The sequence below is a fragment of the Ostrea edulis genome, chromosome 5 (genome assembly GCF_947568905.1).
Source record: "Ostrea edulis chromosome 5, xbOstEdul1.1, whole genome shotgun sequence".
Lineage (NCBI taxonomy): Eukaryota > Metazoa > Mollusca > Bivalvia > Ostreida > Ostreidae > Ostrea > Ostrea edulis.
Window position 1 is genome coordinate 73168823 of NC_079168.1, and position 13272 is coordinate 73182094.

At 37.0% G+C, this 13272-nt stretch overlaps 1 protein-coding gene across 1 annotated transcript; it reads left to right on the plus strand.

Annotated features, from left to right (window-relative positions):
* Positions 1–146: 146 nt before the first annotated feature.
* Positions 147–12583, plus strand: LOC125652289 (uncharacterized). Its single transcript, XM_048881364.2, has 11 exons — positions 147–527; positions 938–1019; positions 3498–3691; positions 3906–4063; positions 4363–4526; positions 4663–4698; positions 4968–5072; positions 5347–5523; positions 5892–6002; positions 9984–10148; positions 10332–12583. The coding sequence occupies exons 2-11, from the start codon at positions 944–946 to the stop codon at positions 11621–11623; spliced, it is 2478 nt and encodes an 825-aa protein (XP_048737321.2). The 5' UTR covers positions 147–527; positions 938–943; the 3' UTR covers positions 11624–12583.
* Positions 12584–13272: the final 689 nt, after the last annotated feature.

The window sequence follows — 13272 nt, forward strand, 5'->3', positions numbered from 1 at the left end:
AATTGAGATAATAGACCATAATAGGGTATAATTGATACTACAAAAAATTCCACGTGCAATATCAAAAGCCATTTACACCATAAATGAAAAAAGAGAGACACTATTTTATTTTACTCTGAACATATATTTTCATCGTTAACTATAGCAGCTAGGACCACGTACCACATTAGAATTAAAATTAAATACTTCGAAAATATACCTGTATTCTCCGATCTTTAATTAACGAAATAGTGTAAAATATACTGGTAATACCTGATATGGTATAATAAACTAATTGAATTAACGCGTTATATTTATACTCCATACTCTTGAATAGGTGAATTATGAAATATCCCGTGGGAGCCCCACAGGTGAGACAGAGGAAATACACAATTGATATTTTTTGTGAATACGGAAGGCGATACTGTGTGGATTTCGTGATGAAGAAAATCTTTTGGGAGTTATGACATCTTTTCCGTGAAACGATCCCAAAGAAACATTATATACAGAGTCAGTGAATACCTGAATTGTCTCAGATCTAATTACAGGTAAGAACAGTAGGTATTTTAGCACCTGTTCAGTCATTTCACCGAAGGTAATCATGTTTACAGTTACACGTTCCCGATGCTACATATTACCCTGTATATATCCTAGGGTACCGACATTGATCTTTCAGAATGAGATATTTATTTGGATTTGTCCGTGATTCCCCAATGAAACGTATAAATACATATATTGCATACCATAGTAAACCTAATTACGTCATTTCATGGAGGCTCAGTAAGGGAGCGTTGGAAAATACCAAACAAAAGTTAGAGTTCTTAATTCTGTAATTAAACAAATGTTATAACCTCAGGGGGAAAATCATACATTTGTACTGAGAGAGAGAGAGAGAGAGAGAGAGAGAGAGAGAGAGAGAGAGAGGTGTATACATTGTCTCCATTTCTTCATTTTTCAGATCAAAATGCGGACTACCTCTTTTCAGCTGCGACTGTTACCAGCTTTTATAGTATTTACATTGGTGGTGCATGAGACTCTAGGTAAGTTGAATTTCAAAGAGAACTTACGTAATCAAGGGATAATATTTTTATTTTATTTTGTAAGATAAGATAACTTTATTGACAATTACCATGTCCGCATACATGTATAGTCATGAACATTGATAACAAAACTTAACAGAGATTGATGTATATACTAAATACAAGGTAAACAAAATTAAAAAAAATTATACTGCAGCATATACAATGTAATAATTAATAGCAGTTACGTAGCGTGGTTTACAAGGGGGTGGGACAGCCGGAAGAAAAGTTAAAAGTTCTCTGATCTATTTAAAATTCTCGACAATGCAATTAAAAAGGACCCCACAGGCACTTGGGGCATAGACCATGCACACACACCCTTTATTATTCTTTTAATGACCTGGAATCAGCACACTTATTCTTTTTTCTACTTGTTTTGTAAATATGCATTAAAGATAATCCAAAAACGTAATTTTTTAAATCAGTCAATGTTACTTATTGGTATTAGTAAAAATCAGGTCATCCGTGATAATAACAAAATTACTAATACGTCCGAAAAATTACATAATATAATTACAAAACATTAGTAGAAAAAAAAAGTATGTCGATCCCAGATCAGAAAAAACTAAACGTGTCTGCATGACACAAATTTAATGTCCCCGCCTGCAGTAAAGTCAAATGTAGGAAATCCATCGAAGTATAGCATTAAATGTGGTAATCAGATTATAGGTTACACACATTTAGTACAATGAAGAACCCAACAACAATCCTTTAGGGTCCTTGGTACCCCTTGCTTGTCGTAGAAGGCGACTTTAGAAATGGGTCGGTCCTTCAGATGAGACCGCAAAAACTGAGGTCCCGTGTCACATCAGGTGTGGCACGATAAAGATCCCTCTCTGCCCAAAGGCCATAACCGCCAAGGATAGGCCTAAATTTTGCATCCCTTCACTGGCAGTGGTGAAGTCTCAATATGAGTGAATTATATTATTGAGAGGAACGTTAAACAATATTCAATCAATCCCTTACATGCACAGGCACTCGACGTTTTAAATATCTATAATTAAAAAAAAATTGTCTTCCTGTAAACATAATATTGTCAATATTATGTTTACAGGAAGACAATGTTTTTTATTATAGATATTTAAAACGTCGAGTGCCTGTGGTAACAGTATCTTTTTTAAGTTAAAGGGGCACAACTCTATCAAAAATCAACAAACCGGAATAAAACTCAAACTCTATCGGTAAATCATTAATTATACATGTACACCTGTTTCCAAATAATCTATTCAATATCTCAAGGCGTTCAGAAGAAAAAAAGTCAGGAAAACTGGGTGTTGCGGAAGGACAGAAGGACGGACTTGGGTAAAACTATGTGCCCCGACCACTTTGTATCCCCCCCCCCCCTCCGCCACCGGGGGGGGGGGGCATAAAAAGGAAGGGAAGTGCATGATCCATGCCTTGTGCAAACTCCAAAATCCTGAACAAACTTTTCGTGGGGCCTTAAGGGAGGGGGTCGAGTGTTCGTCTTTCACTATACATGACTTCATAAGTTCAAGCTTACATTCTTCCCATTCAATACTACTGTCATCGTGTATTTTTTAATCTACTCGGTTGGGTGTAAATTAATTATTTAAAAAAAAAAAAGAAGAAGAAAATACGATATAGTTCATATTTGGTACATGAACATAAAAAAGAATGAATCCGCTCATTTGCAATGATAGAACATAGTTGATTTTCTGTGATTTCGGAAAAAAGGATTAAACGTTTTTCTTTGACATTTTGAGTGCTATTTAGAATATGTAGGAGTGTGCAGACATTAACATGCATTAGCTCGTTTTGAAAACGGGTATGCATGCTGTTGCATATTTTCAGCACAATATATGTTATATATTCAGATTTAAATGTGATTTTTGCGGGCGTCATTATAGTATCCCGTTTTCTAGAATTCATCGTATTTGTAAATCAACAACTTAGTCAATAGAACGACTATGGGTGTATTCTTTAGGATTGTCATTATGATATCGGCGTTATATTCTAATTATGAAAAGTTCAAAACGAAAACTTTTGACGTGAATAGAGGGGGCGTGGCTCAGGTATATATCAGGCGCCTAGCCAGAAAGAAAGTGAAGTGTATGCAAAGAACGGCAAAGGGTTTGGTGGCCGCCTTGGCGTCCTGGAAGCTCCGGGGTTTTATGAATGAAATCACACCCTTTATTGAGTGCATAGTTGATAATTTGAAAATTAAAAAGGACTAAATTTGATTGAATGGGCATTATAATGTTAATTAAAATAAATCGAAACTATGTAACGCAAAGTTATTTTTGAGGCAAAAAAGGCGTATAGGCAGCTACGAGCCTGTATATGGAATGCTATCACACTCCCAGTCCTCTCGATGAAGGACATTGGTCTTCTTAGACTATTTTCCAACAATAACTGACTCTACCATTTATGTAAATCCTGCGTGTAAACTTTTTAACTTTTTACAACTTTATGTTTCAGCTTGGCGAGTGGTTTTGAAAGTGGGAACAGGGGCGGACATTTCTCCTGCTACAAGTATAGAGAATCTCTGGCTTTCTGACGTCACTGTTAATGACGACCGTGCCACTTACCTTAACACACATGATACCTATGTGGCCAGATTCAGACCCACATACAAATCAGACATCATCAACAGCTGGGAAGGGATAAACCACGTGAGAATGCAATCACATGGAATCAGCGGGGTTGGGGGGGGGGGGGGTTACTATGTGATTTTGTTTTCAATATAAAAAAGCAAGAATGGTATAGTTTGTTTCGGAAGTTGGACACAACCCCCGGCAAAACATCCTACTGAATCCAACAATTAAAAAAGTAAAAAAAATAAAAAATTAACAAATGTCAATTTTGCAAATAATATTTATCTTTCAGGTTAAAATTTCTATGTATAAAGAGGGCAAAGAAGGGATGTTTCTCATTTTTAATACAACTGGTCTCAACAGAAGAAACTTTTTCAACATATCCAACTTGGCAAGAAGTTCATTTACAGATCTGACACAATCTGCTATCAAAGAGATGTCAATCATTGGGTATGTTTTCTTATTTCAATTTTAATTTAAAAGCCGATTTCATTAAAGGTGAAGACGAATGCTTTGATAAATAGAAATGCCAAAGTCCTTTTTTGAAAGAAAAATTGTAAAGTATTCGAATAGCCAAACAACTCAAGTTAGACATTTTGAGAAACCAGGCTATATCAATTAAATTTTATCACTTTGGTAGTTTGAACTTCCTGAATTCTAAAAGACATGACCATGTCATCTACAACTAATATTGATAGTAGTTACCTAAGTATCGGCATTGGATGTGTTAGTATGACGTGACATTGCAGAGGCCTGAACCGTAGTTTTGAGATCCTCTCGGATGACAATGGACACTGTATCAATACATATGGCTGGATGGCGGCCGTGAGCCAAATTGGATTGGGCAGCTGTTACTTCCAGGAGCCTGTCCCGTACTTCGTGTTCACAAACCAAACGAGGACAGTGTTCAACAGTAGGTCCAACTCAGCCGTTCAAGTCTTCATATATCTCATATATATCAGCTTAAATAGTGAACAGTCAAATATCATATCGTCCCTTTTGGAATTTCCATAGTTTGTTTTTCAACCTATTTTATTATTATTTTGTAGATATGACTGTGGCAGATGCGTTCGTGGTGTTTGTGGGTAAGATTTCTCGATAAATGCACGTACCAAATACGATTCTATGATTGCGTGGCTATAGGAATTAAAGTCCAACCATCTAGTTCACTATCAGTATTCCACGTTGTGTACAATCATTCACAGAACTATGCTGTTAGGATAGATCCAACGGTGTGTCAGGAAACGCGAGATCACGTGACTGCAGCCAAACCTACGTAAAACAAAAACAGAAGAAGCAAAATTATATAAACAAATGTTCATTTGGCTGTAAACATCTTTCATATCTTTTACAGATGACTGCGTGGACCAACCGTGTCAGAACGGAGGGGCGTGTACAGGGGGCCTGGACGGTTTCACGTGTCAGTGCCCCTCCCAGTTCTACGGCAAGACATGTCATAGTAAGTTCCTCTTAAATATTAACCCCCCCCCCCAAAAAAAAAATCCATAAACTGAATGAAGGTGGCAAGTTTTCAAATTAACAGGAATGTTTATTTCTATTCCACAGAGATTTTTCTTAACTCTTTAAAAATGCAATGGAGAAACATTTTAAATTGAGTTTATTTTATAACGGTAATGCCGAATCTAAAAGCCACATTTAAATGGTTGGATATGCTCCTGTATTTAATTATTTAAGGGTGAATGTCATTCATGTTCATCATCTTTTTGATTTAGTTACATGCCCATGTGGATATGGACAATGTCACAAAGTAACAGAGGATGACATCACAGACTCTGGCATTGTCATTAATGGAACGTTTATTAATAACTCCAGTTTTAATCTGAATGACGAACGTTTTGTGTTGGCCTGCGAGTGTACACGGGGTTATGAAGGCCTCTACTGCAACAAAAGTATGGCATAATTTTCTAACTACATTATGTCTCTCTCTCTCTCTCTCTCTCTCTCTCTCTCTCTCTCTCTCTCTCTCTCTCAATATTAGAAAGGACATGACCTCACACCACTTGTCCTCACTAAGTTAATATTTTGTATCTACATGTACATATTTTACATGCTTTAGGTTACATTTATGAGGACGTAATTGTGAGGACATTTATTTGTCCTCATAGTGCAATTCTGTCCTCACAACTTTTGTCGATTGGTTAAAATTTGCCCTCACTTTACAGTTTTACTGCCCCCCCCCCCCCCTCCCCTCTCTGTGACATGTTCAATCAATGCTGAGCTGTAAGGTTTTTATATCTATTTCTCTCAATAATTTTAGATGCCGATGATTGTAATGGTAACCCTTGCAAGAACGGCGGAGTGTGCGTGGACAAGCTGAATGGTTATGACTGTGACTGTCCAGTGGGAGTGTCCGGGTCCAGTTGTGAATGTAAGACAGTCAGATAGATGTTTTATTTCCAGTCAAGGGCCCACATGGAGGCATGACAGAAAAGACAATGATAAGAAAATAAATAGCACAAAACAAAAAACAAACCCCCCCCCCCCCCCCAAAAAAAAAAAAAAAAACAACAACAAACACTCAACAATAAGTTAAGGTAGAAAATGATTAAGTACCTTTCAAATATAAAACACTTTAACAAGATCATGTATAAAAAAGGATGGGGTTATCGCTATGTTGTCATGGCTACATGGTCTTTGAGAGTGGAAATGAGATGAGATTGTCATTTTGACGTAAATTAAAAATTACCGCTCATTGCTTAATTATCATTAGATAATACCATTCCAAGCTCATATGAAGATGTTGCTCGTGACTTCTTGGGATGTTTTTATTGGCTAAAATTGTCAGATAAACAGTAACCAACTTCAGTTTGTCTGCAACACCCCCGTTCGGACAAAACGTCCTACATCCACCCTTGCGTTCTGTTTCAAAATTGAAATCGCTCTTGATAATATCTATACCCAATCAGAATCTAAGAATTAAATATGAAATTCTCTAAATGCATAGAAAAAGTGTAATTTTTTCTGAGGTAGAGGAATTTGGTAGATTTCCACATTGCATATGTACATTGTGTAAAATATGTTTGATTTTAGAATGGACTTGAAAATATGTAAAGTTTCTCTACTGCATATAGCCACAGGGGCTAAGCCCGTTTTGGGCCCGAACCCTGTGATACCATATGGTATCACAGGGTTCGGGCCTAAAACGGGCTTAGCCCCTGTGCATTTAGCCCTGACAGTTTGAAAGGAAAGTAGTGGTTACTGCAGTTCACTCTAATACTAGTATACGTGCATTGCACAAAATTTTAGAAATTCCAGGGAACACCAAGTTTGTGATCTAACGTCTCTATTAAATCCCGGCTTCAATTGCTAAATGAAATTCCTGTCCATTTTTGAGGGGCTTTAAAGATATAATTACTAAAGAAGTTTTTGAAATCTGTTTTAAATTAACGTCAGATTCAGCAGCATAGATGTTTTGCACACTCTAACGTCATGCTAGGTCAAAAGGTCATAGGGGGAAAAAATCTTACATCCGGGTCCTTTGTCAATGTGAAACTGCGAACGACGACGGCTGCTCACCAACATTTTACGGGTGAGACATACTTTGTTTAAGCATGTAAGATGATAAAAATATAACATTCGTAAAAAATACAATTTAAAGTTACCACTAAGAGTTGCAGATTAGAATGTTTCATTCACATTTGTTTAATTTGAGCTGGTGAAGTATAGGTTGTTTATGTCTGCTCGCTACTTTCACTTGCGATGTTTTCTATCGAATTACAGTCATTACCTCTCTAAAATTAACCCAGTGAAGTAGTACATTGCATAGAGAAGTGATAACAGTTCAATAACTTTATTGACAATGTGTCTTTTTTCTTATAAAATGACAAAGTGGTTTGATTTATCGGCATACCCCCCTTTTCTCTCTCTCTCTTCTGTGGTATACATTACTGAGTAGTAATTAAGTTTGAACCTATGAATTAAGTCACCCCTCACACAATTAAGAATTTTGAAGTTTGGATTGAATTAAGTTTTACGAGTTGTTTGGTTGGTTTTTTTTTAAGTGTCTATCAGCATCATTGTCGTGCCAATCATTTTCAATATTCGCACGACGGCGACCGTCTTACATTAGAGCTCCTATCCGCACGATATTCTTTTCCCAATTATAAATTTCTTCTACTTGCCCATGAGACAGAGTAAGAGATATATTTCATTTGTATGATTTTAAATCTTATAAGCTTCTGACAATTTAAAAAAAAAAACCCGAGATGTCTACACAATTATTTAATTTATCTCTAACTTTGACAAATGACCAGTTCAAAGTTCACTTTTAGGTATAACATATGTAGGCCTATATATATTAAAGCTAGAAACTTTATTGCAAATAATAAGGATACTAATTATAAACCAGACAATTTAGGTTCACCACCCAATACCCAACTGTTAGTCTATCCATTTTCAGCAGTCTGATTTAAACAACCGACTTCTCTTTGCGAGTGTAAGGAGAAAGGGGTGTGTAAGACAAATGTAAGGAAAAGGAGGGGGATTTGACGATTCTAAGAAAGGAGGGTTTGTATTAGACGAATGTAAAGAGATTGAGGTATATTTGACGAGTGTAAGAGAGAGGGGGGTTGGAAAAGCCTTGAATTATTCCTGACTTTCACTAACTATATAGACTACAAGTGATTTTCAAAATTTGTCGTGCGTATAATCTCACCCCCCCCCCCCCTTTTTTTGGGTAAAATTTCCTTTTTAAAAATATTATCTGTATAGATCGTAGTAGTTGTCAATATTTATATTTTGTACCCCCCCCCCCCCCCCTCCTCTTGATAAGGGACGCTATGATGTGCCTGGATAATTCTGCCGTGATTTGTTGTAATGCATTATAATCTATTTTCTTTGTAAAATTACCATTAATAATGAATACCCCCTGTCCCTAAAAACATCACAATACAATGGGTCCAGTAGTCGGTAGAGGGGTAGACTCTATTGTCGAAATTTTACATCTTTGTACAATTCAGAATTAAGATTTTTAGTGTAAAAATGATTGTTTATTATGAAATGGAATCTTCAAACATGGGTATGAAAAGCAAATTTAGTGCCAATAAATAGTTTCTCATAGAAATTCTAAAAAGAAACTTTTCCATAAAAGATATGCTAAAGTAAACCTTTGGTCCTCTTTATCTATTATGTAAACAAATTCTATCATAATATAAGAGATAAATCATTAAAAACTTTGGGGGGAAAAGCATACATCGTTGATTTGTCAAAAGGCTGCGTCCATGATTACGTCGTTTTTTCCCCTATGACCTTTGACACGCATATATAATTAGGTAATTAAATATGGCGGCACCGAGTGTGCAAAACATCTATTATGTTTGCAATACAGAATTCTACATAGAATTATACCTGTTAAATGTTACCGGAAAAAATCAAAGTTGTGGATAATGATATCTGCTCATTTTGTGGACACGGCTCTGAAACACTTGTGTGTGTGGTTTTTTTGTGTGTGACAAGGTAGGAACTTTGTGGAACCAACTAAGTACATTTGTAATTGAATATTTATAAGAAAACAACAAACAGAATTGGTTTCAATGTATTTAATATTATTTTGGCGATTGCCCATTACAAAATTCAAACAAAGTAATAAATTTCATAATTTTATATTCCAAACAATATATATATTCATGTTGCAAACAAAACAGAATACCATCTTATGAGGGTGTATTACAATATATTACGATGAAAAATGAAATTGGCCATTGTATATTATTTAGTACAATCTGGGCTATATAGAAAAATATTTTTAATCAATTTCTTTCCACTCTTTACCTGGTTACTGTCAACCTTGATATCACGTGATATTTATACTATGAGTTTGAATGTATGTGTGAATGTCATTATCAGATACTAAAATTTGCAACAAAAAAGTTTCTATTGAAATCATTTTTTTAATGAGACGATAAACAAGATGCAAACAAACAAAACATCGATAATTCACATTTTGTTTTCATCCGCATTCCCCCTCTTTGTGCTAGGAAGCTTGTTTCAACTTGTTTTTAAAAGCCACTTGCTATAAACACACTTTCAAAAAAATAATGATGAAATTAGATACTTAATGATTTATGTTTATATATGTAAAATAAGTACATTTCACCGCATGGGATTTAATTTTTGACCACGAATTCTCAATTATGTTCAACACAGTGGGGAACTTTTTATAAAGTTATATAGGAAGAGGCATGTACCACAAAACATATAACACAATCTTTTTAACATCATAGAAAAAAAGCTCCCCCCCCCAACAAACAAACAAACAAGTAATTACAAGTCCCAAACATTTTAGTAATGCGTAGGAATTATTGGACTATTCCACTTCATGAGGTTTAGTACTTATTGCTTCCCCCCACAGTTGTGAGTCCGGAGCAGGACAGCGATATGAAGTCCGGCGGGGTGGTCGCTGCCGCTGTCACCGTGCCATTAGTGCTGATCGTCCTCGGCGCCATGATCGGTTATGGTGTGTACCTCTACAAAAATCCCGAGGGATTCGGGCGATCTACCACATACAAGCAGTTTGGTAGGTAGTCATTGGGAGGTGTAATCTTTGAAATAAAGTTTGGAAAATTTGTATAGAAGGAGGTTCTTGTTTAGATATTGTTTAGATTTTTAGGTCTCCGTTTCTCAAACTCAGATGTAAAGAGTATTTCACCCTCCAACAGCGATTTTTATTCAATACAATTCATTTGTAATTCTTCTGCAGCCGTTGCCAGAGATTTTGTGCGGCGAAGTTTCCGTAGAATGTCGGGACGTAAACCTAGACCTCCAGGACGTCTTAGGGAGGAAGGGTCGGGCCAGAAAGATGAAAAGTCAGGCTTTGACAACTTGGGCTTTAATGAAGGCGTCGGAACTGGAGGATCTGTTCCTGTTTACCACAGAGAAAATTCGGAAATGTATGAACTGTCTGCAAACGACCAATCAGTGGTCACTGGACCCAACACGCAGTATGAGAAGTTAAATATGAACAACAGACCAAAGGAAAACCAATATCAGGAACTGAAAGGAAACAAGAGTCAGGAAGCTGCAGTTTCGAATAGTCGACCGCGTCAGATGGGTCGTCAGAACAGACAAAAATATGATGACGTCCCGCCTAGTTACAACCAAATTAACAAAGAGCATCAATACGAACATCAAAGTGCAAACAGCAGACAGGCAACAGGAGCTTCCCAAAACCAACCTCATCAAAGTGCACCACCAAGTAATTCAAAATACGAACCCCCCCATGTGGATTCCCATCGAAATCCCAAGAGCACTTCGTACAACGCATACCGACCACAACACCTGAACACAGGTGAGCGACAGCAGGAATACGACTCACGTAGTCTACACGTGGGCGACAATGAACCAGCTACAGAAAACATTCCTTATAAGTACATGGATGATCGTTCTCCTTCTTCACCATATGGACCAAACCTACGACACATTCCCAATGCCCGGGATGGTAATCGTCTTGCAGACGCCATTCCGAGATACAGAGACGATCGCTCTCCTTCATCCCCTGATGGTCAGAACCAACAAAGAGTCCAGAACTCGCGTACCCCACAGGTACTTGCCAACCAAACAGAAAACACCCCATACGATCGATATCGGGGAGATCAGTCGGCTTCTCCACCTTATCAACAGTCAGGCTACGACCCACGCGGTCCTCGCGTCCGTGATGGCAATCTGGCTGATGAAAACATCCCATATGACAGATACAGAGGCGATCGTTCTCCCTCGTCTCCTTATGGACAGAATCAAAGATCTCCAGGGTGGGGAGGTCATGATCCACAGGATCGATATAAGCACCCCTCTTCTTCTGGCTACAGAGGAGTGGATCCGACGGACCGATACAATACAGGCGGTGCTCCGTTGAATCCGACGGACCGATACAATGCAGGTGGTGCTCCGGTGAATCCGAATGATCGATACAACACGGACGTTTCTCCTGGTGCGAGTAGACCGGAAGAGATTGTGTTCGTTTCCACCGACCACATGAAAGAAGTCTCAATCTGAATAGTTGGAGTAGCACTTGCCCTTACAATAATTTAAGCATGACGCTGGGAACTCCGTCGGTGAAGTTATAGGATATATAAGTAAAATATTCTGTAAAAGCTCTAATATCATGGAAATCCTTGATGAAACCGGTAAGTTACTAGGATTGTAAATCCATTGCGAACTGGAGATTCGGTGCCATAATAATAGTGCTCATAAAAGTGAATAAATGATAGACCATGATAATACTTATTGTCTAATATTTAATCAAGAATTATTTATATAATATGATTTTGTATCATGAGATTGAGCACTGTTCGTTATCTTCACTTTTTCGTTTTGACCTCTATGCACGTTCATTTTCCATACCTTGATTTATTTTTTGATGTAATTACTGATCTCATAATATTTTGTATAATTGTGAATTCGTGAACTTTAGACATTATTAACTGCATATTCCATATGTACCGTTTCTCTACGGGCAACATTATACTGACTTCACGAATACTAGTATTCCATGTGCACTGTTTATATATGTTCTGTCTTGCCTGTTGTAATTATTTCTGTTGATGTTTGTCTTGCACGTAACATGCACTAATAATATAATATAAGTCTTGTGCCAATGTTTCCTACATAAACTAATACACTTGGATCCGCTCCTCATCGTAACGCTACTTGTAAAACACCAACATTTTTTCCTAATACCGTCAGGGATTATTGTATGAAAATTCCACTGGGCTTAGAACGATGTTCCTTGTTCAAACAACAACTTTTGCTAGTGACTTTATGTATGTATAATATGTTTGTAATTTTATATGCAAATATTGCAGATGATAGGTATATATATATATAAATATTTAGATATATTAATCAAGATTTATAATATTTTGTACGTACATTGTATGACACACTTGTAATCAAAATTGAATGTTTTGCTAGGAAATACATTACAGTGAAAATAAATCCAGATTAACATGTGCATTATAAATTTGATAGTAGACCAATGTATACCTATGTACGTAGGCTTACCATTTATAGATGTCTAGTGCACCGTGTACAACGTCACATTTGGGGATGCGGAATAGTGACCTCAGGGGGTACGGAATTCAAAACCTGTTTTACTGGATAAGTTGACATATTTAGCTTGGTTACAGCTATAGAGATAAAACTAGTCTTATATTAACATACGGCGGAACACAGTGATGTCCCCGCTTACTTTTACTCGTTTTCCACCTTGCAGTTCGTGCTCGAAAGTGAACACTTCAACAATATTTGGCAACCAGATGTAAGGATGCAAATTTGATCGATATTTGGTGAAATTTTCAATTATTCTTCCACTGCATATGATAAAACTGATAAGCATGGTTTCTGCACATAATGTTGTAGCAGATACTTCCATGATTTCCGCACGTCAAATAAACAGTGAAAACTTCAGGTTTAGTGTGTCACTAGGGGGTACAACTTTCTGTGGAGGTAGGGGGCAATGAACCAGTCATGGATGTGATGAGATTAAGCTGTACGTACACGGATTGCACGAGAAATGGACACGGTCATAACATGTCAAACTGGAGCAGATGCGGATTCAATTTACATGTAATTAACATTGTCCAGGCGCGGATCTAGAAAATTTTAAGGGGGAGGGAGGGTGAACCAGACGATTAAGTTGTTGA